We start from the raw sequence: 26947 nt of genomic DNA, 5'->3' as shown, positions 1-26947 counted from the left end.
CAGCGTTTGATGGATGGGGAGCATCGCCGCGCTGAAAAGAAGACAGATTAAGCGTGTCCAAGAAACACTTTTCTCTCAGTGGAATATACGGAGAGATGCGTATCCCGGCGCGGCGCTGCAGCCGGACAGCGTCATCTCTAATGATGCCTGTGTGCTGAGATAAAGGTGAAAAATGACCTGGGAAAACAGCCTCCGTCGCAATACTCAGCAATTGCATTTCACGGTAAACCAGAGTCAGCACACAGCAATGTAGTCCTTTTTAGTTTTCGAGTTATAGAGTCAAAACGTTCTTCAGTACCAGACTGGCCCTATTCTCTTGGGCGAAAAATCAAGATTGCACTAAGTGTATGAGTCACTACAGAGCACCAAATCAGGAAAATATTTTAAAAGCACTTTAAAGAAGCTATTTAAAAATGGCCTTAGTGGTGGAAATATTGCCAGGTTATACATATTTATACCCGTCCATCCCAAACGGGTCAATTAAATCAAAACTTCTAACAATTTGTCTTAACCTCCTAAGAATAGTGTCCAGTGCTGAACAGTGACCCTTTCTCCACTTCCAAGGGTCCAGAAGCTCTTTTTTTATGGCTGTTTAAAAGTGCATTGAATTGGTTTAGTATTTTTGCTGTAATCCGTTTGGTGAACTTCCACAGTACAATGAACACTAATCCTTCAGTCCACACAAAAACACACTCATTCTTTCTCACCTACAGCACCGGTTTGTTTGGGTGAGGAAGCTGTGATTTCTAGTAGGATGTAGGCGTTCTGCTGCTAAAAAGAACTAAGAATAGGAGAAAGAAATGTGAAATGAGGAATAAAAAAAACACCTCAGAGCTGCAAGCACAGGCTAAAATAACTCGCATTAAAAATGCATTCAATTTAATGAAGGTACTATTCAAACGTCCATGTATTATTTTAATTAAATCTTTATAATTAATTTACAGAAGGCAGACTTTGTCTTCTAGCTTTCATGACTTAATTTTTATGACATTATTACTGCGTTTGGATCTTAAAACTATTTCCTACTCAGGGAATGGCAAAAAATTTAATTAAATAAATAGATAAATAAAAAAATTATTTCACCCCATATGCAAAAAGAAAGGAATAAAGCAATTATATTTTGTAGATACATTTTTACATTTTTACATGAAAATGCACTACATTCGCTCCTATAACCTGTTGTCATTCATGCATAAGTAAATACACAAATGCATATAAATTAATCAATTATACAAATAAATAAGTGCATTAAAAATAAATGCTCAAAATATTAAAGTATAAATGAGTGAAATTAAGTAAATGCAGAAAATAGCAATGCATAAATGCATGAATAAATAAATGCATGAATAAATACATAAAATGATAGTTTGCATATATACAGTTTAATTTGTACCTTTAAAAAAAGTACATTGGTTCTTACAATTTCAGTTATTTTATGCATGCATGATAAATAATAATTAATGCATAATATAAGAATGCATAATAAATGCACAACATATTAATGCATGAAACCATAAATAAATGCAAAAAGTGAAAATAAATGCTAACGTAACACAATAATATGATATAAATTTACTCATAATGTCATGCATTATTGTTAAAATGCACTCTATGCCATTCAAAAGGTTTTCAGTTGGTATGCATACATTGTGTACATGAGAACAGCCTTCAGAGAGACACACAGCATCTAATCCAAAGCGTTCGGTCCATGCAGGATTCAACCCCGGTAAAGCTGACAATCAGAACCAGAGTTCAGCAGCTCTCTGTGAGAAGAAACGTCCCACTGTGAGCCAATCTACTGAGACAACACCAGAGAACACCTGAGACCTGAGAGACGACGGACCCGAGCTGACCTCACCCGAACACAAAAACATCCTGAGGAGACATGTCTTTTTCAATAAATTGAGAATCTGTTACTTGTTACTGCCTAAAGTGTCAGATTTTTCACCTGTTTAATGGTAAAAATGTTGCATCAGTTTAGTACATGATTTGAGAAACGCAACACAGACGTTGCAGGATAACATTACTTTTTCACAATTCATTAAAAACAAATACGAAATAAACAAACAAACAAACAAACAAACAGATCAGCCCTTTCTAGGCTGATTTAATTCCAGCGTGTTTCAACCCAGTGCTGAATTATGTGAACTCACTAACTGACGTTAATTTTGGCATAAAAAGAACAAAGTCGCTCATAAAAGAGCAATAACCTTTGGGAAATGGAAGCCAATATTCTTGAAAAAAAACGTAATTGTTTTGATGGCGTCCAGATACGGAATCTTATCCGACACCCCGAGGCTCTTTTAAAATGATCAAACGTTTAAGGCATAAAACACTTTTCATTTTCCATCCACTTGCATTATAATAGTCGGACTGTATTCAGCGGCGCAACATTTCCATATTTAGTATGAGTCACTGAAGAAAAGGCCGTAAAGTTACAGCGTGTGATTTATACAGTGGAGGAGAAACTGTTCGATACGCAGAATAAGAGAGTAGAAAATAAAGACAGAGACAGAGAGAGCGCAAAAGACGGTAAATAAAGGAGGAGTGTTTGTTCTGCTTCAGTGCCATGCTGGATTTGTGATTTCATAGGCTAAACCCCAGGGGAACAGCGTGAAGTAGAGGAACTCATTTCAGCCTGAATTCAGATTGATTTCCTATCTAGCTCCTTCTCAATGGAGGCAGTGCAGGGCCAAATAAACATAAGGTCACTGCATCAATCTCTGCCACTTCCTTCTCATGCCATCTGAGCGAGTTTCACAGCCACTCCAAACACTGCTCGACCGGCTCGCGCGCTTCAGAAAAAGCTCATTTATTTAATAGACAAATGCCCGAGGAATTTAGTCGCAGTGTTTTGGCGAGTAACATCTGTGTCTAGAGTAGCATAATACACCATAAATAAATAAATAATGCAATGCACGTGTATAAATATAGTCATGATAAGCTAAACGATTAAAATAACTGTCTTCCATTGAAATATATATATTTTTTTATGTATACAGTATATATGTGTGTGTGTGTGTGTGTGGGCATGTTTTTGTGACATATAAGGACACAACTCTGTATAATGATATGGGTATGACACAGGTATTAAAAGGAGAGGGTGACCGATGAGGACATAACCGATGTCCCCATTTTTCAAAACGCTTATAAATCATACAGAATGAGTTTTTTTTTTTAGAAAGTATAAATGCACAGTTTCCTGTGAGGGTTAGGGTTAGGTGTAGGGTTGGTGTAGGGTGATAGAATATACAGTTTGTACAGAATAAAAAACATTACGCCTATGGGATGAACACACTTTACACAAAAACAAACATGTGTGTGTGTGTGTGTGTGTGTGTGTGTGTGTGTGTGTGTGTGTGTGTGTGTGTGTGTGTGAGCCGTGCTGGCAAAGAGAGTTTGAATGCGTACGGTTTAATTTTGAGCTAAAGACAAAAAATGTTACAAATGTCAGGTTTCCATAAAAATGAGTTTATTAAGACCATGTCTATCAATCCCAATACTCCAAATAGTAATTAAACATCTAAAATGAATCTGTGCGATCCTGATACATACACATACTGTATACACAGAATTACAGTAACATATTCACGCAAACATAATCTGCTACGTCTTAAGTGAACGTTTGGGGAAAAACATTTTAAATATCTCGACTGTAATTTCATAACGAATCTCTTGTAGCTTGACAAGCTCGTTTCAGAATAGCTCCCTAACACTTCCATTCACATCTGACACAACAAACTGTTAAAAGCACAGCTACATCTGCTGACATTTAAATAATGCAACCAATGTTAATCTTAATTAGCCATCAACTACTGCTGACTGTTTAGAAACTTAAAATACACCCTTTTGCGGCGCGCTTACGTAACGTGTGCCTCTTAGCTACAACACCAGAGAAAACCTGCTGGGGCTCTGTCCCAACTCACACTGAACTCTTATAAAATACATTTTAATGAAGCCAATTGAACTCATTTGCAACCCTTTCATTATAAAGCTTGTTTTCTGCAATGGGATAAAAAAAATTCTTATATTTTCTAACAATTGCAAGATTACGTATACCTCCCGATTTGGGCTTTTTTCTCAGTTGTGACATTAAATCTCACAATTGCAAGATATTAACTCGCAATTGCAGGTTTAACTATTGCAATTCAGATTTTTACATTTTTCTCTTTATATGTTGAGCTTATATCTTAAAATTATGACTTCTTTTGCAAGTTATAAACTGTACGTTTACATGATTTATATAAGAGGATAACAAAAATGTGCTTGTGACTTTCCCCTACAATTCAGATTTTTTTCGGAAGTTTCTATATCACAATTCAGATTTTTCTTCTTAGAATTGGAAGTTTATACTGTATCTTGCAATTAAAAATTTTGGTAACACTTTAGAATAAGGTTCCATTATTTAATGTTAGTTAATGTATTAATTAACATGAACAAACAATGAATAATACATTACTGTATTTATTCATCTTCGTTAATGTTAGTTAATGAAAATACAGTTATTCATTGTTAGTTGATGGTAATTCACAGTGCATTAACTAATGTTAACAAGCACAACTTTTGATTTAAATAATGCATTAGTAAATGTTGAAATTAACATGAACTAAGACTTATAAATGCTGTAGAAGGATTGTTCTTGCTTAGTTCATGTTAACGAAAGTAGTTAACTAACATTAACTAATGGAACCTCATTCTAAAGTGTTACCAAAATTTTTTTCTTTGAAATGTGAGATACAAACGAATCATCGCAAGATAAAAAGTATCTCAAGTACCACACATTTTCTATTATTTTATGGTGGTAAAAGCTTCCATATGACATTTATTAATTTACCTTTTGGCACACACTTCATGTCAGGAACACAAGTAATCCTTTAAATGCTCTCTAGGCTTTTTTAAAAGAGCCATGGTGGTCTGAATCTGATTTTTGGTGGTTGCTGCCATGAAACTACTTTTTTAACTACATTAACCTTTTGTAAGGAGAAGTAACAGCTTGACCTGTATTAGGTTTCTCAGAGCCGTGAAGCACTGATGTCCAGCTGGAGCGGGATGATACGCCTCCCGTTCAGTCTGTTTCTCTCCGTTCTGCTACAAAAGAGCGTGTAATCGAGTGGCTTTTAGTAGATTTAACATGAGGAAATGACGGCACGTTCTCAGGATGTAATCTCCTCACACGCTCGGCGTGAGCACTGCATCATGAATGTTTCATCAGGACTCACTCACACAGATACCAACATCAGTAAAGTCTACCGCACCTCAAAGGGAAGAAAGACCTTTCTCAGGAAAGAAGCACATTTCCTGGAGTTGATTACTTGCTACGCAAACCAGTGATTTAATCTCGCAATTCTGTCAAACAGGCAGCAAAGATGTGGTTTTTACTCCGTTTTTTTTTTTTTTTTTTTCATATCAGAGCTGCTCTGCAACTCTTCTGGCCACAGAAGATCCAAACACACATCTCTGAGTGCTGTATAACAATGATAGATCCAGCTTAAACACAGAGGAAGAAGTTCTGGTTGAGCACACACATGGGTAAACATTCAGACGAGGCAATGGTTTACATTTCACTCTCTTATTCTGGGACAGAGAGATAACAATTCATTTATTTGAGGGCTTCTTAATCAAGGCCTACCTTGCTGTAAATTTAGGGTCTGTCCTCTAAAATAACCCCAAAACTCAAAATTAGTCAGCCAATTAAGCTTTTCACGTTCACCACATCTGTATATGAATTTAACTACAGTTTAAAAACAAAATGTAATCAAAATGATTTTTCTTAAATAATTTTCTTAAGCTCACTCATTTTGTATTTGCATGATAAAAAATACAATAAAAACAGCAATATTATGAAATATTATTACCATTTAAAATAAATGTTTTCTATGGGAATATACGTTAAATTGTAATTTATTTCTGTGCTGCAAAGCTGAAGTCTTTTTCGGTGTCCTTCAGAAATCATTTTAATATGCTGATTTGCTGCTCAGGAAACATTTCTGATTATTAATGTTTAAAAAGCAGTCGTGCTGCTGAATATATATTCTCAAATTACATTTTATTTTATTTATCTTTGACGAATAGAAAGTTCAAAGAAACAGCACCTTTTTTTGTCACTTTTGTTGAATATAATGCACCTTTGCTGAATAAAACAAAAAACAAAAATAGATTTATACATCATCTGAATTCTAGTGATGTATGGTTTGTTAGGAGGACAATATTTGGGCGAGATACAACTATATGAAAATCTGGAATCTGAGGGTGCTAAATTTTTTTATCTAAATATTGAAAAACAAATCACCTTTAAAGTCGTCCAAATTAAGTTCTTAGCAATGCATATTACTATTCAAAAATTATGTTTTTAGATATTTACAGTAGAAAATTAACAAAATACCTTCATGGAACATGATCTTTACTTAATGTTCTAATGCTTTTTGCCATAAAATAAATTTTTTTTTTGATGACTATTTTTGTGGTCCAGGGTCACATTTAATTCAATATAATATAATATAATGACCCTCAAACTTTTGCACAGTACATTACTTCTCTACTATATATGGCCAAACTACTCTGAATGTCCGCAGTAAACTAAACAAACAATACAATGATTCAAATGATAAATTGGCTTTGTTTAAAAGACAAAAGGCCACAAAACAAGGTCCATAACTTTAGGAGAAAGTAGCTGCATTCAAATTCCCATGCACTGCATTTGATGAACAACTTCTCTATCGAGGGACATTATGCAAGAAACCAGATCTCCAGAATCAATACGGAGCAGCTCTAGGGTATTTCTACATGAGCACCAACCAAAACAGCGTGATTAACCCTGCTCTCCTACCTGCACTCGGCTGCTGGGGTCCTTTTTTATCCATTTGATGACCGTCTCGTAGACCAGCTCTTCTGCTTTCGTGTTCAGGCTGTCGTTGGACATGTAACTGACCAGGTCTTCTTTGGAAATGTTGAGGATCTCGTCCTGACCGGCCACGTCGGGGAAGTTCTGCAGGGCGAAGGCCTTTGCCATGTTGTGGAGTTCGGTGCACTGCATCGCCTCGGCCATGGCCAACACTCCCAGACAGTTAGCAGCCGTCAGCTGTTTCTCTGTGAGAGACACACACGTACACACATGAGCTGGGAAACAAACCTTGAGCACACTAACAATGAGAGGTGTTGGGAAGATTCAATTTACCCAAGCTGTGTAATATATAAGTGTAATATCTCAAGCAGCTGGATGGAAAAAGACCCAAGCATGGGAATCGATCAGGGACTTTGATTCCTCCAGACAGACAGAGACCTTTTCTACTGCATGGAAGGTCAACAAACAAACTACTACTAAACCTGCACTTACTACACAAGAACAGAACATGCGGCTTCAAGTCAACATTAAACCCATGCACTATCCTTTTTACTTCCACAACAAATGAAAAATATAAATTAAGATGTTATAAATACAAATAGTTTTTGTAAATAAACTTTACACAGGAATAAAAACAAAACAAATACATTAAATATAATAAAATATATAAATAAATAATATCATCCTATTATAATATTATCATGTAAGCGGTAAGTCATGGGTCAAGAACTGAAATTTGAAATAAAATGGATAAAAAGTGTTTGCTGAATGCATGACAATAAATAAATATAAATAATAAACAATGATATTAAATGTGTGTATAAATCTATATGTATTATATTTATACATTATGAAAATGTTTATTTATAAAATTCCTCACTAAGGTTATATATTCTCTTTTAAATGCATTTTTTTTAAATTGTTAATAAATGCAAAATATATATTTTTATGTACAATAAATGTTAAATTATATAAATGACTTTTAGAAATACTATCAGAAATAATATTTCCAGATATATAACATATGTTTTATGTTATATTTTATATTATATGTTAACATATTATATATAACATATTATATATAAACACACAAAAATACAAACACACACATGCACATATATAGAGTCTATTAACTTACATTCTGTAAGTGGCATTTAAAAAAATTGTTTTTAATATCAACTGATTTTTGTGTAAACATATCATATATTCTATGACATGCAAATACTGAAAAGTGAATTGTTTTTATTAAAACATTAAATGCTTATACTGTATAATGAATTTTATTTTTATGCAATGCATTTTCATGTTTTATTGCATAATGGTGTGATCGTATAACCTGTGCATTTAATTTCTCAACATATCATTATTTCATATTATTGTGCAATTTGAATCATAATTACTTTACTAGCATTTTAGAAAGGCTGCATTAACTACAAAAGTAAATAATTAAGGCTTTAAGTGGGTGAAATTGCAGATGTGAGCATTACTCTTTCTGCTTTAAATAAAGCATAAAGTATATGACGAGCTCTGGGTAAAGGTGTAAATAACACACCTCCCAACCCCTTAAAACACAATTATGTGTAATGAAAGCACATGCGCTTATGAAAGTGTAAATGGCTTCGATTTCTTTTACCAAAAATTGTAATGCCCCATCTTGACTGTACTAAAAACTCTTTCACCCTGTTGAAACCTTGAAGAAGAATCTCTTTTGGAAAGCGTTCACTTTCAATACACATTCAAGTGCCATATATTGCTTATCTGAAGCAGTCACGCTAACAAGAGCGTCTCAAGTCAGTCTTGCACAGTTCGACTTTTGTATACTGAAGTATACCGAGCGCTCTCCCTACAGGAGAGAAAGTCATTTCATAGGTGTTGAGGTGCTGATAGATTAATAAGCACCGGATCCCAGGGGTTCATGGGAAGAGAAGCACAAACCAGAGCTGTCAGAGCCACCGACATCCACTTTTTGATTCTGAAGTTAAACTCATTATTCACATTCCTCGCACCTGCCATATAAACAGCAAATGTAAAAAGGGCATAATTCATGAGAGTGTCAGAAAGAATTTTGATTACTCAATTCAGTTAAGTGCTGTCAAATATATAGTCACTTTGTCACTAGTTAGTCAAAGTGCGCTTCAATTATTTTTAAGAGTGACAACTGCGTACTACAACCAAAAATCACTAATGAATTATAATGTTGTATATAAAATACAAATGTTGCACAGGTGTAAAAATAATGAAAATAAATACATACAAAGTATAATGCATAAATATGTATCAATAAGGTTTAAATATGTAAATGTTCTAAATAAATTTGTACACATGATAGATTGATAGACAGACAGACAGACAATCTAATATCTGAAAGTTATTAAATATTGTGAAATACACAACTTTTTAAGCAATTTTTTTTATCTTTATGATGTTATTCATGCTGAAAAGTAACATGAAAACCACAAACAGAAACTACAAGTACAATATTATTTTAATTGACCTACTTCAATTCTTTTTTGTGCTATTAACTTTGACTTATAATGTGTAATTATTCTTATTTACACATTCATAATATAAAAAAGGCTCAGTGAAGAAAGAAAAATAAAAACTATATACTTATACAGGTGCTGGTCATATAATTAGAATATCAACAAAAAGTTTATTTATTTCACTAATTCCATTCAAAAAGTGAAACTTGTATATTATATTCATTCATTACACACAGACTGTTATATTTCAAATGTTTATTTCTTTTATTTTTGATGATTTTAACTGACAACTAAGGAAAAACCCAAATTCAGTATCTCAGAAAATTTGAATATTGTGAAAAGGTTCAATACTGAAGACACCTGGAGCCACACTCTAATCAGCTAATTAACTCAAAACACCTGCAAAGCCTTTAAATGGTCTCTCAGTCTAGTTCTGTAGGCTACACGATCATGGGGAAGACGATCATTGACACCTTGCACAAGGAGGGCAAGACAGAAAACGTCATTGCAAAGGAGGCTGGCTGTTCACAGAGCTCTGTGTCCAAGCACATTAATAGAAAGGCGAAGAAAAGGAAAAGATGTGGTAGAAAAAAAAATGTACAAGCAATAGGGATAACCACACCTTGGAGAGTGTGAGTGTGAAATGTGGGGGAGATTCACAAAGAGTGGACTGCAGCTGGAGTCAGTGCTTCAAGAACCACTACACACAGACGTATGCAAGACATGGGTTTCAGCTTCGCATTCCTTGTGTCAAGATACTCTTGAACAACAGACAGCGTCAGAAGCGTCTCGCTTCAAAAAGGACTGGACTGCTGCTGAGTGGTCCAAAGCAATGATCTCTGATGCAAGTAAATTTTGCATTTCACTTGGATATCAGGGTCTGGAGGAAGAGAGGAGAGGAACACAATCCACGTTGCTTGAAGTTTCCACAGTCAGTGATGGTTTGGGGTGCCATGTCATCTGCTGGCGTTGGTCCACTGTGTTTTCTGAGGTCAAAGGTCAACACAGCCGTATACCAGGAAGTTTTAGAGCACTTCATGTTTCCTGCTGCTGACCAACTTTATGCAGATGCAGATTTCATTTTCCAACAGGACTTGGCACCTGCACAAAGTGCCAAAGCTACCAGTACATGGTTTTAGGACCATGGTATCCCTGTTCTTAATTGGCCAGCAAACTCACCTGACCTTAACCCCATAGAAAATCTACGGGTTATTGTGAAGAGGAAGATGCAATATGCAAGACCCAAGAATGCAGAAGAGCTGAAGGCTACTATCAGAGCAACCTGGGCTCACCTCATAACACCTGAGCAGTGCCACAGACTGATCGACTCCATGCCACACCACACTGCTGCAGTCATTCAGGGGAAAGGAGCCTCAACTAAGTATTGAGTGCTGTACATGCTCATACTTTTCATTTTCATACTTTTTAGTTGGCTAAGATTTCTAAAAATCCTTAAGTAATCTTAAGTAATATTCTAATTTTCTGAGATACTGAATTTGGGATTTTCCTTAGCTGTCAGTTATAATAATCAAAATAAAAAGAAATAAACATTTGATATATATCAGTCTGTGTGTAATGAATGCATATAATATACAAGTTTCACTTTTTGAATGGAATTAGTGAAATAAATCAATAAATCTTTTTGATGATATTCTAATTATATGACCAGCACCTGTATATATATATATATATATATATATATATATATATATATATATATATATATATATATATATATATAATGAAGAAATATATTTAAGTATAATTTACTAAATATACAATTAATAAATAATTAATATCTATATATATACACACACACACAGAGAGAGCAAAATTCATGCTGAAAATCAGTTTTAAAACCACAAATACAAACTACTCAAACGGCATGAATTTATTCATTCCATTTCAATTTACAGATCAAATCCCTAACCCTAACCCTAAATCATAATCCAGCATCCTGCAAGCGTCTGAATTCAAATTGTGGAGCTCAATTGACATGTAAACAGCATTGTCAATTCAATTCTGAATGATGCCGAGCCGGCCGTCAGGATCTACATGCTAAAATATGGATGGATGGGCTCCTGGTGCAATATCTGACTAAAGTATTACGACAAGTATTCAGATAACTAGAAATTACCACATATCAACCTTCAAGATATCTGATTCGCAACCAGTGTGCAAGTCATTACGACTTCTGTAATGAGCAACTGTATTTCTGATTCACTTCAGTCCACAGCAGAGCGTGTATGTGTATGTGTGTGTGTGTGTGTGTGTTGTGCTCATGTGTCAATCAACATAACACAAGCCTCCAGCTCTGAAAGGAGAAACAGAATCTGAAAGACTGAGACATGGACAGAATGAATAATGAGCGTATTCCCTCACGGCTTCACCATGAAGTTCCAGTAAATTACTCCAAGTTTTTAGAGTACCTTCAAAAACAAACTCATTAGAAAGCCAATTACCATAATTTGTCCATGAGAGATTGAGAACTACAATCATGTTCTGCATTTACTGCATTTATTTCCTGAGGTCCTCTCACAATGTTACTCAAGGTTACTTGCACCAAATGCAGGTTTGCTTGACTGCTTTTTAATTCTCGCTTTGACCAGACGTGATGGGAAACGTTTTTCGGAGCAATTTGTCTGAAAATGAAACTAATGCATACAGGGTTGTATTAAATGCATGCAATTTAGTGACTGAATTTGCTGCAAGATTTTGGAAAAGTTTCTGGGGAAACATTTCATCCGGCAGGTTCTTACCGAGGAAGGAGACACAGACTTTGCAAAAAGTGTTGAACTGGAACTTGTTGGCCACCTCCAGTAAGGTCTTGGCGTTGGCCGAGTCGATAATGAGGGAGCCGGTGTAAACAAACTCCAGGAGAAGCTCCAGAACCTCTGAACTGATGTTGCTCATTGTCAGCTGCATCTTCTCACCGTTTCTGTTCTCTCCCGATAACCTGGACACAGCATGAAGAAGGTTAAACCTGCAGCTTGTGTCTCATTTTTTTTGTTTTCAGTTCACTTTTGATCTGTTCCTCTTACAAATATCTATAGACTGACTGTTACTGTTGTTACCTAAAACTACAACTATTAAAAATAGCTTTCATTAACTGAAATAAAGCTAAAATAAAATACAAATATTAGATAAAACTTAAACAGAAAACAAAAATTAGAAATGCTGCCTTAGCAATAAAATCAGGACTAAAATTAAATACAAATTTATTAAACAATTTAATTAAAAAAAATATATTGAAATGCTGCCTTGGCAACTACAAAAATATGTATGTATATGTGAATGTTGAATTACTACAAAAAATTTAATTTAATTAAAAATACTAAACAAAATTACTATTTTCTTTTAAGTTTTCATTTTAATTTTAGTTCATGTTACTAAAAACTAAAAATTAAAATGAAAACTGAAAATGTAAACATTAATGCTAAGTCGAAATATTAATAAACACTATAATAGTTAATAACTAATATTGAAATAACACTGCTTCAAAGGACCTGAATATAGTTGTATGGACAATTTTAAGGCATTTCTCATGAACTTTTCTGGAGTTGCGTCACTGCTACATCACCGCATAAAGGTTTTACAATAATTTTAGACAGAAAAAAAACCAGCATACTTAACGACATGAGTCTGATTAAACAATAGTTTGTGGACTCCTCCTTTAAGAAACAATTAAAAACCTATCAAGCAGTCAAAGCGAGATGGACTCATTTGGAAGAGCATCAACTAAAGCTGTTCAGCAAGTGTGACTCAAAGTCAAGCCTGTGCATTTCTCTACAGCAGCGCTTGAGGGAAAACTTGAGTGAGCTGCTATGCATTTTCATGCATAATACATGTTTAAAGGCATATGGAGAGTGCAGATTGCCTGGCTCCTGAGATGAGCTGCTCTCCGTCTAGAAGAGGGCCGCTGGCTTAGCATATCTGCTGAGGGCTGACTGGCAGACGGACGCACTGCGGTTTTGGTTTTCGCCATTGTTTGGGTGCATGTCTTTAGACACTAACCTATAAACCTCAATTATCAGGGACGCTGCAAAAAAACAAAGGTGTCTGGAGAAACAAAAGCTCATAATGATGTTCCATTAATGGACGACTACATCCAACAAGCGGTTAGACATGGCAGTGAGGTGGAAATAATAATAATAATGATAACCTCTCTTCTGCTTCGCCTTACGCTTCCTATTCTACTCGAGACACATGCATTAAAGGTGAAGTGTGTAATTTCTGAGTCACTATCAGCAGCAGATAAAAAAATCTTCTTTGAGGTAAGTAAATGTGAAGGGTGTTTGCATGTGTTTCTGGAAAACAAACACTTTTGCCTGATCGAGTTGTGTTTTAAAATGCATCATATAAAGCAGAGTAAAATGCGAGCAATTTAATGCTACACCAAAACTCAGATAAATTATATTAGCATAACAAATGTAATTTCCTCAAATCACAACATGTGTTTAAAGGAATAGTTCATCCAAAAATGCCAATTTGCTGAAAATGTACATGTACTCTCCCTCAGGGCTCAGGTTATCCAAGATGTAGATGAGTTTGTTTCTTCATCAGATTTGGAGAATTGTAGCATTACTTGTAGCAACCAGTGGATCATCTGCAGTGAATGGGTGCCGTCAGAATGAGAGTCAAAACAGCTGATTAAAAACATCACAATAATCCACGAGTAATCCACAGGACTCCAGTTCATTAATTAACGTCTTGTGAAGCCAAAAGCTGTGGACTTGTAAGACAATCCATCAATAAGACAGTTTAACTTTAAACCATTGCTTCTGGCAAAAATAGACTGTAAATCCATAATCGATTATAGCGCTTTCTCCACTGGAAAAGTCCATCTCCTATTATCCTGTTACTTCAAAATCCAGCCACGTTATTTATTTAAGCATGTTTTGGACTGTTTACACTCATAAACGGTGTTTGATCTGTGCAAATATCTCTCCCGATTCAAACCAGATTACTTTTTCACTGGAGAAAGCAATATAATGGATGGAAGACTTAGGTCTTTAGATGGAAGGAACAGTTTAACACCCTAACGATGGATTTGTTTCTTGCAGTTTTTTACTTTACAAGATTTTAATTGATGGATTGGTGTCTTGAGGATTACTTGTGGATTACTGTGATGTTTTTATCAGCTGTTTTGGATTCTCATTCTGACGGCACCCATTCACTACAGAGGATCCATTGGTGGGCAATTGATGAAATTACACATTTCTCCAAATCTGATGAAGAAACAAACTCATCTGCATCTTGCAAATTGTAAATTTTTCATTTTTGGGTGAGGCATTTCTTAAAAATTCTAGATGTGCAACATATGCACAGATAAATGCATGCTACATGTGACAGACAGACAGACAGACAGTGTAATGAAAGCAGGGAAGGAAAGGAGGGGGTAGAAAATCAGTTCTGCCACAGGGAACCAGCAGCCATCCTACAGGGAAAGGGACCATTCCATGACTGGGACGTGGATTTACTTTCAAACACCTGCCAAAACAGAGTTCAACACGGCCTGCGTACGAACGGTGACGTTAGTCGTTATAAGAGCATGGACTTGGAGGAGGCAAAAAGCAGAGTATGAAGGTGAGGTGGGTGTCTCTGGCAGTGGCTGAAAAATCAAGAAATGTTACTCCTGAAAAGAAAAACAAAAATGCAAAGTTTATTGCTGTCAGGTGTATGTGGAGGAGGAGAAATATTAAGAAACAAAAAGTCAAAAAAGTAGTTGACCATTAAGAGGTGGGAAAGAAAAAGAGCTCTCTCTGTGTCCCTGAGATCATGCTTAAATTTGCAGTATTTCCATAAACACTGCTGCTTAGAAAAGTGCTTCCGGGCCATAATTTTATTCTCAAGTATGATCACATGTCTGGCCTGAAAAAAAATAATCTATATGGTTATCAAAATCTTTTGTCCATGGACTATGACTATTATATTGATTAAACTAGGACCAGTCAGTGACGACAATATGGCACTGGAAGGGGGAAAAAGACTTGAATTAAAAAATGAATGAAAGGGTGCATAATATTTGAATGATTTTGCTGGTTTCTAAAATGCCTCTCTTTTGGATACATTCAGGCAGCATCACATGTACTCATTTTAGAGGTCCCAGAATGCATTGCAATTTAAATAAACTATTTCTAAACAAATAAAATATAATACAAAAAAAAAAAACTTAAAATAGATTAGTTTAGAAATAAACCCACAAACACATACATGCACAAAGAAACAAATAAATACTAACTTAAAACGAAAATAGTAATAATTCATAATAAAAAATAATATTTTTAAATATAAATAAAAACACAAACACATAAATGCATAATAAAAGGATATGAAACATAAAATGAATGCTTTATATATATATATATATATATATATATATATATATATATATATATATATATATAAGCAAAACAACAACCTGTGCTCAGAAATATAGCTTTTAGTATAAAACGTCAGGCATAAAAATATCTGGCATGAAATATTTTTTTTTAATGGTTATCAGAATTTTTCTTTTTATCCACTAACTACAGCTATTACATTGATTAGACTGGGAAAATACAGTGATAAAAGAACGCCATTTAAAGGGGCCAAAAAACTTTTAAGAATCTCAGGGGTTACTAAAATAAACAATTTCCATTTTTCCCAGAAATGTTGAGCACATTCATTTGCCTACATCCTTGAGTGGGAAGGCAGTCTGAAATATCTATAAATCTGAGTGCTTACATTGTTCCTGCATTCGCTGACATTACTTGCAGACTGTTGGATAACATTATACCTGATCACACATCTCAGAACAGTTTAATGAACATTTGCTTTCATGAAATCTTCAGTTTCCATTGAGTTATTTGAACAGTAAAATGTCTTTTTTAGGTGAAACTACTTTTCTAGTCATGCTTTATGCATTATTTACCTCTTTAGCCGATCATGGCATCAGCTTACAATGGTTTGCATGTCCTTTGGCTGTAGAGCTCTCAAAAACTCTTGTTAAATCATTAATCTGGACTACTGAACCAGTGGGAAACAAGTTTATCCATAAATACAGGAGCCGAGTCGGTGACCCGTCCTCTCAGCAACTTTGGCGACGGGATGTGACGTCTCCACTCCCTCCTTGAGGGAATGAGGGTTACCATATGTAACCAAGATGTCCCATTCCAATCGGTCACTCTCGATGTCATCCCTACAATTTGGTGTAGACCGGAGCTCGGAACAAGTAGTTCCACTCACCATTGTCAAAGCACTACCTCACTGAGTGAGATTGGATAACACTGGGAAAACATACCCATTTCACTTGAAGCAGGGACGCTGTGGAAGCCCCATATTTCCCGAAGGAGTTTTTGGGAGCAAATACACATTAGCATTCATTTAAGTGCATATGGAGAAATCAGAGGAGATTGTTACCCTCTTGGTAAGGCTCCACACAAAGGCTATAGAATATAGCGAACATGTTGGGGGTCGCCCAGCCCGCACCTCTACAAATATCTATCAGCGAGGCACCACATGCCAGCGCCCAGGAGGATGCAACAGTTCTAGTTGAGGGAGCTCACTTCCTGAACAGGCAGGGCACACACTGTGCCTGATAAGCCAGGGTGATGGCATCCACAATCCAGAAGGCTGTCCTCTGCTTAGAGACGACATTCACCTTCTGCCGGAATCTGTAACAGACAAAGAGCTGGCCTGAGGTCCTTAAGCTTTGTGTCCAGTCTACATAGCATCTTGATGCTCAGAAGGGACGAAGCAAAGCCAGGTTCACCACTTGGACTTTGAAGGGTGTAGTGGGAAACTTTGGCACTTAGCCGGGCCAGGGCCTCAGGATTACCTGGGAGTCAGCCGTCCCAAACTCTAGGCACGAATTATCAACCGGAATGCGTGCAGGTCCCCTACCCTCTTGATGGAGGCCAGTGCAAGGAGGAGCAGAGTTTTCAATGAAAGAAACTTTAGTTCAACTGAATGCAAAGGCTTGAATTGGCCCTACTGTAATGATTTTAGCACTAGAGACAGGTCCCAAGAGGGTATAGAGGGGGGCCGGGAAGTATTTAACATCCTGGCCAGTCAAAGGAACCTGATGAAGAGGCCATGCTTACCGAAAGACTTCCCATTCACGGGATCATGGTACTCTGCAATGGCAGGAACCTGGACTTCAAGGCATAAGTGTGTCTCGTAGACGGTGCTCTTGCCGAAGTGATGGTGTTCGCTACCTACTGGGGTAGGTCACCTAGAAACTCCAAGTCCTGTCCAGGGACTAGACATGGACGTTTCCAAAGGTCTGGACACGGATGCCAAATGGTGCCACATCTCTGATTCAGTAGATCCAACCAAAATCCAACTCCATACCGAGAAAAGAGATCCTCTACATTGGGTAGAGTATGATCTTTTCCCAGTTGACCCGAAGGCCCAACAGGCTGAGGTGTCAGAGCACAAAGTCCCTGTGTTCGCACAACTTGTCTTAAGACTGTGCTAGAATAAGCGAATAAGCCAATCGTCAAGATAGTTGAGGATGCAAATACCTAGCTCTCTGATGGGAGACAGAGCCCCCTCTGTGACCTTCTTAAAGATACAGGGAGACAGGGACAGCCCAAAGGGCAAAACTCTGTACTGATATACACGCCCCTCGAACGTAAACTCAGAAATGGTCTGTGGCGCAGAAGAATCGAGACATGAAAGTATGAGTCCTTTAGGTCAATCACTGCAAACCAATCTCGGGGAGGGCCGCACCCGAAGATGCGTTTCTGCGTCAACATCTTGAATGATAATTGATTAGGGGCCAGGTTCAAGACTTGCAGATCCAAGATTGGCCGTAACCCACCGCCTTTCTTGGGTACATTAGAGTAAGGGCCGTAAAACATTAGGCCGTAAAACCCTGACCTCATATTGGCTGGAGGGACCTGCTCTATCGCATCCTTTGCCAGCAGGACTGCATTCTTTGCCCACAGAACAGGACCATCATCTCCATTCACTTTAGTGAAGCAGATGCCGTTGAACTTGGGGGGGGTGCCAGGTGAACTAAATTGCAGAACCGAGGCTGATGGTCTGCAGCGAGATGGGCTGGGTAGCGCTGACCAGGCACCTAGAAATTGTACAAGCGGGACCAGCAGTACCACAGCCGTAACCGCAGTGGGGCAGCGAGATGGAACACAGGGACCCAACTCGGGTGGCTTTTGATCGAGCCCGAGAGGGGTGTGAGTGGTTCCACAGGTTGGCAGAGGGTGCCTGAGTAGGGCCTTTGTTTGACGCTTTCGAACCGCCTGCTGCTGCCGAGTGGCGAAGGAGGAGGATGAGTGAGGTCTGGTGTTGGGCTGCCGCAACTCTCCATGCCCTCCTGGGACCCAGAGATAGAGAAAACCACTCTCTCGTCAAAATTTCTAAATTCTCCACCAGGCCGTCCTCTGGCGGAGGGAGAGATGCCTTCACCATCCCCCAAAAAATAGCTTCCTCTCTCTCTGGGTCACCCGTCCCGGGGCCTCTTGTTCTTCCGCTCACCGCCAGGTTTGACGGGTGCCAGGATGGGTGGGGCAGCCTGCCTACGCCCAGCTCCATGGTGCCACAGACCCGGGAGGGGAGGCTAGGTTCGGCCTGCCAGGTGGAGGTGGTATTAGGACACAACTGCATCACAACTGACCACTCCTCCATGGGAACCCTTGTATACACCTTCGACTGCACCACCATAGAAGGTGGTGAGGGAGGAGGAACCATCAGGATGATTTCTGTCATTAAAAGTGCCACCCACAACCTGGTGAGATCTTCATGCACTTCCGGGAAGAAAGACACTGAGAAACCGATCATTCAACCTTGAAGGCTCGGGGTGCAGTGGGTTTTTCCACTTAAGCTCTACCTTCTTGGTGGCCAAGAAAAGCATAGCTGACATCTCTGGATCAAATTCAGGCATTGCCACTATCCTGAAGGTGGCAGCGCAGCCGAATCTTCCTCAGAGAGCCCTCCCTCCAATGCAGTGATGATATCCAGTCCTCGGGAGGAGCATTGAAGGATACCCCTGGTGCGCTCTTCAAAAGGGGCCCAGTGCATTCCTTTGGCTGAACAACTGGATCGGAGTGCTAGAGAAGCGGTAGGCCCCCGAGGGTTTGTTCCCTGAGGGGTTTGCCACCGCTCTGATCCTCAAAAACATCCGTGCCACTGACGAAAATAGTTCTCGCCTAACGGACAGCATGACGAGCCTTTGATTGTGGCAGTGATCGTGACCATCACCCAGCACCAGGTAACGACCGCATCCAGAAAATGGCATCTTTAAAAAGACAACCCGTCAGTGGCAGCTGGATGCAATAACTGCATGCCAATTTGCATTGGCTCGTTCAGTTTACACTCGAAATAGATTGGTCTATCAAAGTGATATCCCAAGTCATCAGTCACCGCCGAGACGTCGAGAGTGACCGACTGAAAGGGAACTAAAAATGAAATCAAAATAAATGCATGGGCATAAATTCAAAAATAAATGTGAACACTTATAATTGTTCATCATGACAATTATACTCTTCAAACAATGGACTATATTAACTCCACAACATTTCTTTAAATAATTATACTTTAGCTTATGCCTATATTGCTTCTTCCAGACATAAAAAAGCTAAGAGGATCAAAAGAAAGCAAAAAAATAAATAAATTACAAGTGGGTATCGAACCACTAGAAGTTAAGTGTCCATTTTAATGGAACAAAACAAATCAAGAGTTGTCAAACTAAAGTGGGCTCTTCAATGCCAGCTATCCATCTCAGACTAATAACAAAGTGTCTATGCTAATATATACGTGCACACACTCCGCAAGTGGCAAACTGATGGATGCACTGCCAGAAACAAAGCACAAATATTCAATAAAATCCAGCAGACAGGCTGAATCTCTGGAGATACTGTGAAATTCATAAGCGGTGCTGCCTTGTATCGATGTGAACGAGGCGGCGTTAATGGCTATATATTACATCCAAACACAGATCCACTTAGTGCATGATTTGCTAAATGGATGAATCACTTTTTAATGCACGTTTTCTCTGAGTACGACAAATACAGCAGGTGTTCTTTATAGACGATTAGATAAACACGGTCCGTTTGACTAATATAAATGATGGGCACCCTGATAACGACAGCATGATACGCTCATTAAAGGGCCACCAGATATCTCCGATATTAAACTCAATTTACAGCCCAATGCGTGGATCGTTTTCAAGATCAATGTTTCATTCAGATTTGATATTCATCATATGAATATCTTTTCCTTTAAAGTTCAAAGACTGAAGTCAATTTTTAATAAAGCATGTCTGAAGTGTAAACAAGCAAATAATCATGCTGAAATAGTCTAAGACCACTCACATTTTTCCCACTAGAAATGCATGAGAAATTAATAATGCAAGAGTGTTTTTTGAACAGTTTAGTATTCTGCTGCTTTATGGATCATGACACGCCATTGATTTTATTCTGCAGAACAAAACTGTTGACTCAATTTAATGTAGCATGAATTTTCAGCTGATAGCCAGTTCTATGTACATAAATGTCGGATTGAACTTTCCAGTTGAACTCTGTGAAGTTGAACTAGATTGAACTGTCTGTTCAAATGCATTGCATTGCTTTAATACCGCTTGACAAGGTTACATATTTTTGACTTTGTGAAAAGATAAAGAACTGCACAGAGCTAATGTATTTTTCGACTGAATGGCGATGATGTCTTTGTAAGGCGTTGGTCTGTAACCTAATGAACTGCCTACAGGCATCATATGTGCAAAATATTGCTGGTTTCCAAAATGCCATCCCAGAATGCATGCTAGATCGCAATCCCAGAATGCACTGTGACAAGCTCAGTGAAAAAAAAAACCAAACTGAAAATGATTTCTTTAAATAAATAGTGTGTATATGTAATATATACTTACTACAAACCACTCAAAAAAATAAACGAATACATACATAAATGCATATATGAACGCATAAATCTGTAAATAAATAAATGTGTAAATAAATAAATGTTACTGCATAAATAATTGCAATGAATGCAAATAGATTAATGCATAAATGCGCTTGTGCATAAAAAAATGCATAAGTCTATAAATAAATAGATATTCCTACATAAATTCATAAATAAATAAATAAAAAAGCAGAAATGCATAAATACAAAAAACATATGCATAAATGCATCAATTCATAAATACAAGCACAACTGAATAAATATGTAAATTGATAAACACATAAATGTATAATTGCATAAATGCATAATGTTATAAACAAATATTTTATAAAAATGTAAATGCGGAAATGAAAAAAGAACCAAAATAAAAGTATGTACTGACACAAAATAAAAAGCTTGAGTCAAAATAAATATTTATGTGCATAAATAAATATATAATGCATAAAGTATAAATGCATGATACATTTTTGTGAATCATGAACTGTTATTCATTTAATTCTAATCATTCTGCGAGTCCCATGTGCTGATGTGCACCAGATCAGTAAGGATGCTACCTTGGTAGCTCAATAAGTTTTTACTGAAATGCTAGTTTCCTCTGCGCTTGAACAAAGAAAATCTAGACGTCAATGAGAGTGTGAAATTCCCCATCCAGAGCCCCTAGTTTCTGTGCTTCCAGAGGCACTGGAACTCCAATCGCTTTGTGAGGTGCATCAGCACATTTTGTGCTTCACTGAGAAAAATGTCTGAGTTATTGCTCCTAATGCAGTTTTCATTGCTGCTGCTCTTGAGATCTGGACTAAATTCATAATCTAAATTCACAAAATTCCAAGGCACAATCTGGCCTTCAACCTGGAGTGCATGCACAGGAATATGAAAGCATTACAGCAGTTTCACATGCCAAGCCAACTGAAATCTGTTTGTTCCCCGTGTTCAGCGCCCTGGTTTGTGTTTAATTTGATGTGACTTAAATAGGGCCAAGAGGGCTAGATGAAAAACAAATGCATGCAATTAGATGTACTATTGTACACTTTGATTCAACAAATTAACATTAATCCTATAAAGCCTCCTGTATCATATTGGATACACAAATTTTAAGGCTTTTAAATGGTCAGCATGACCAAAACTGTTGCACAAAGTTCTCATCGTATATAATTGGATCATTTTAATCTTATCTTACTAAGACATACAAGATATAAGACCTAATAAGACATATTATTGGGGATATAGTGTTGACCGATATTTATATAATTTCATCTCAATTGATCTACATCAGAAGCATCCGAATTCAATCTTTTTTGGCCATAAAACTTTCAGAATCTGTTCCAAATTACCTTTTTATAAAAATAAATTATTCAGCTAGTCTGTGAATAAAATTAAGCAGTTTTTCTCTATATTTGCACTTTATCAGACTATATGAGCCATACAAGCCAGATGGATCTAATATGATACTCATAATATATGTATAATATATATAGGGTTAAAATAATTTTAACAACATGAAAAAACAACTAGCTTTGAAAAACACATTGTAAAAATTAGATATGCTCTAATATACAGAAGAATTAAAATTAAGAGACTTTTACAAACATTTTTTTCCAGGCACCAATCAAAAGCATCATATGGAAATAAACATTTTAAGTTTTAAAGGTTTGCTTCAGCACAAATTTACTGCAAACAGTTTGCCACAAAGCTCATTTGGATGTAAAAATACAAATTTGCAGTAAATGTGTAGCAAATTTCGCCTCGTAGGTTCACCAGAAGGGCACCTGAGACTTGTACAACTGATACATTTCTTTGCCTGTGAACTTGATTCAGTATCAGTTTTTGCTTATGGCTCCAGGACACCCGACTGCTGAGGCCAGCATCGATACGAGACGGCAAAGTCGGCAAGAAACAGAATTTCCCCAAGCATAAATGAGATCTGCGCAGCTCCCTTAACCTTGACGCCGAGTGAATTTCCACCGATGTACAGAGCGAGTCACAGCAGGTAAAAGGTCAAGTGGGACAACTAAAACATCCAGTCGAAGCACTTGACACAAACAGCCGAGCGCAGCGCTGATCCAATATGCCATACGCATCCCTAAAATCTCCCTTTCATTTGTTTTGACATTTACAAAGCATTTAAAACCAAAAACCCCCAGTCATGGAACTTCTTCTCCCATTTAAATGCAAACCAGCACACTTAGTGAATGGAGATGAAAGGGTCAGATCGGTCGACACCTTGACCTTTTTCAGCAGTGAAATACATTGGTTGGTGGGACAGACAGAATGGCTACTGGCCCTGTGACGGGAACTGATGTCTTCAGACCTGCAAGAGACGGGGAGGGAAAAGGAGGCGACAAATGCACCCTACGAAAAGAACAGAAGAGATCAAGGACGGGAGGAAAGCAAACCTTTTCACCATGTCCTTGAAATACAAGCTGCAGGAAGCTAGAACATTTTGATGGACTTCAAACTCTTTGCCTTCAACAATTATTTTCAGGTCTGTAAACTCTTTCTCTCGCCGCTGCTGGTTCAATTCCTTCAACATTTCTGTAGAACAAGAGAAAGAAGAGAAACAGTGATTTCGGGACCTTCTGAGATTCAAGCACACAGCATATGATGACAAAACCAATCATTACTCGAAGAAAAACAGGGAATTATTTGTGCAAGTAAAAGGCTGGAATGGATGAATAAAACCATCAAGCATGAAGGAAAAACAACAACAGAAGTGAAGGGCAGAGGTCAACGATCTCGTTTCATTGAGATTCCACGAAGCAAGCGCTCAGCTTCATCAGTATGATGTCTACAGCTCTGATTTCATAGAATTATTCAGCCAAAAATAAAAACACTGTCATTATTTACTCACCATCATGTCATTGCAAACCTTTTTTTCTGTTCATTTCAGACATTTCATTTCATAGTGAACTCTTTCTTTCACAAACAACAGAATGCTACAGTAGGGTTCTGGAAAAAAGACTCAATGTTTACGAAATGTATTATTGTTGTTAATATTATTATTACTAAACATAGGCTTTGTTTTCATACACGCATATACATATATTAAAAATATAATTTGTATTATAATCTGTCCCCTTTTCCCCCATCTTTCCAGAAGAAGACAATGACCACAGTTCATTTGCATTTAAAGGTACACACACAACAACAGTGTGTTTTTGCTCACACCCAAAGAAAGGCATATTTGACATGCTATAATAAACAATCTGTGGGGTACTTTGAGTTAAAACTTCACAGACACATTCAGGAGACACCAGAGATTTATATTACACATTGTAAAAATGTGCAAAATTGGTCTTCTTAAAATTATAAGCTATATTTGTCTTCTTAAGTAATTTGTTATAACTCTATATACTACATTTGTAACTGTACATCTGTCAAAATAGTCTTACCATGAGCTCAGAGTCTAATGATACATATGCAATATCAACAAGAATGAATTAAAATAGATAAAAAAATACATGAAAATTAATATAAATAAAATGAATAAATATTAATCAAATAAATTAATTGAAACAGACTGCAAAAGAGAGCAATAACTGTTCACTCCCCAAAAAAATATTAGGAATTATGTAAGCATGCACACTCACGCTGGATTTGTGTAAATATTTAGGAGAAAATATCAGACATCAAATGCATTTATTAATCAACTACGGTACAAATGATTTGATTGCATCGTTCATTAAGCTTCAGGGGATTTATTTTGACCTAAAAAGCCTTAAAATGTTTTGTCTTGTGTATCTGGAATCTGATCGCATTGGTTCAACTCCTACAACTCTTACTGAAGACGGTTTTGAAATCCCTATGGAGATAATGAACAGGAAAAATACTTCTGGAACCAAGACTGCTGAAAAAGTGGTTGTGACCATCTGACCTAAAATGACATTTAATAAACCAACATCGCCTCTAAACAATATGAGACACTGAGAGGACATGAAGAACACCCAGTTTATGAGAGAGACTAAAGAATACAAATACAGCATAGCTTAAAACTTCAAGAAAGAGTGAAAGAAAGAAAGTCTCATTACTGTAATGCAACTTGTTAATGTTTTATTAAAATAAATATTTAAATTAAAAAAACAATTGTATTGCAGTATTGGGTATACAAAATAATTTAAGAATTAAAATTATTAATACAAAATATTTTAATATTTTTTTATTTTATTTAATAATTAAAACATCAGTACAGTAATGATTTTTTTATGATTAATTGTCATGAAAATAATGCCAAAAGGCAAAAATATGCATATGTAATTTAATATATATATATATATATATTATAAAAAATATGCATTTAAATTATTAGTTATTAATAGTTAATATTACAAAATAGTATTCATTTTGCATGTGTGTGTTTGTTAAAACAGCTTATTTTTAGTATTAATAATAATAACAGTAATAAACATTAAATACATAAACATTTTAGAATTTGATATTGTTTCCTAAAAATAGGCTTATAAAAATGAGAGAGAAATAGAGATATCCTTTTTCCTTCAGATTTTGGGATAAAATATTACTGGTAAACATTACAAGGTTCCCCAATGATGGTCTTTTTAGCTCCAAGATAAGTCCAAAACGTCCTCATGTCCAGGAAATTATGCTCATCAAATTCTAATTATAAAGTGAGTATATGCATGAGTCATACCTGACACGGTTTATGTATAATTAATCATCTCCGAACCCAAAGCAGAATGGTTTTATGTGCTGGAATAACTTCTTCGACTCCCAGAGCGCATGAAACAGTAGGACGTCGTGATCACGACAGGTATTCATGACTAATAAAAAACGACCACAAACAGCAGCTGATATACGACGAGACCCGGTTCTGCGCAACAAAGGATATTACACTTCTGAAAATAAACACATTCAAAGTCACTTCTGCATTTCATGTGTTGGCTTTCCGTGCAGTCATTTGAATAATTGGCTGGTGTAAGCGTCTCAGCTTCATTAGAGCAACACGTCACACGCCTCTGACAGCTGTTCCACAGACGTCTGACAAACTAATAAGGAAAAGGACATGTGATTATCTGCTTAAAATGTTCCCAATTAATTTGAGCCAGGGATAGCAAGGGTGGCAGGAAATTATTCTCTATTTAAGTGGGTCACTGTTCTCTGGAGGAGACCATAATCATAAAATAGCACAGGGCAGTCTAGCGGCACCAGGAAGGGAGATTTTAAAGGAAAATTTACGCATTTGTAATTGTTATTAGCATGAATCATTTGTGTTAAAACACTCCAGAGTACAGCAGGGTCCGAAAAGCTCCTGGAAATAAACTTTTCAACACTGAAGGCAAAGAAAAGCGAAGGCACAATGAAACAGAAATATTGAAGCTCGTGCACAATTTCTAGGTCACTAATCAAACGCAAGCACACTTTGTGACTTTCTTGCTCCTTCTGAAGCACAAGTTCATGCTGGAGAACACGATCATCAGCTCCAGTGCAAATAAAAGGCCTCGCTATAAATCCATAATATCATCCTTCAGGGTTTTAAAGGGATTACGGATAATAACGTTCGGTTTCTTTCACAGACCAGTTGTTTTGCTTCATAAGACCATCAGGAGCCACATGCTTTCATTTGGTCTTGCTTCTATAGGCTTTCTTCGACTCTCAAAATACTGGAAACTGCTGACTTGCATTTTTTTTAAAATCACCAAGGCCCAAGTTTCACCTAAAGATCTTCTTTACTGTTCTACAGAGCAAAATAAAAAAAGTCACCAACATCTTG

At 36.8% G+C, this 26947-nt stretch overlaps 1 protein-coding gene across 1 annotated transcript in view; it reads right to left on the bottom strand.

The window, feature by feature from the left end:
* LOC127976151 (kelch-like protein 29) overlaps nucleotides 1–26947 on the bottom strand; it is a 120887-nt gene that overhangs the window by 56700 nt on the left and 37240 nt on the right. The window contains exons 6-8 of the mRNA XM_052580361.1: nucleotides 23619–23757; nucleotides 12084–12280; nucleotides 6827–7086 (exon numbers count right to left, since the gene is read on the bottom strand). Of these exons, the coding sequence (XP_052436321.1) occupies nucleotides 6827–7086; nucleotides 12084–12280; nucleotides 23619–23757 (596 nt within the window). The remainder of the gene's footprint in view (nucleotides 1–6826; nucleotides 7087–12083; nucleotides 12281–23618; nucleotides 23758–26947) is intronic.

This window comes from Carassius gibelio, chromosome B17, assembly GCF_023724105.1.
Source record: "Carassius gibelio isolate Cgi1373 ecotype wild population from Czech Republic chromosome B17, carGib1.2-hapl.c, whole genome shotgun sequence".
Lineage (NCBI taxonomy): Eukaryota > Metazoa > Chordata > Actinopteri > Cypriniformes > Cyprinidae > Carassius > Carassius gibelio.
This window is presented reverse-complemented; position numbering and strand designations above follow the sequence as displayed.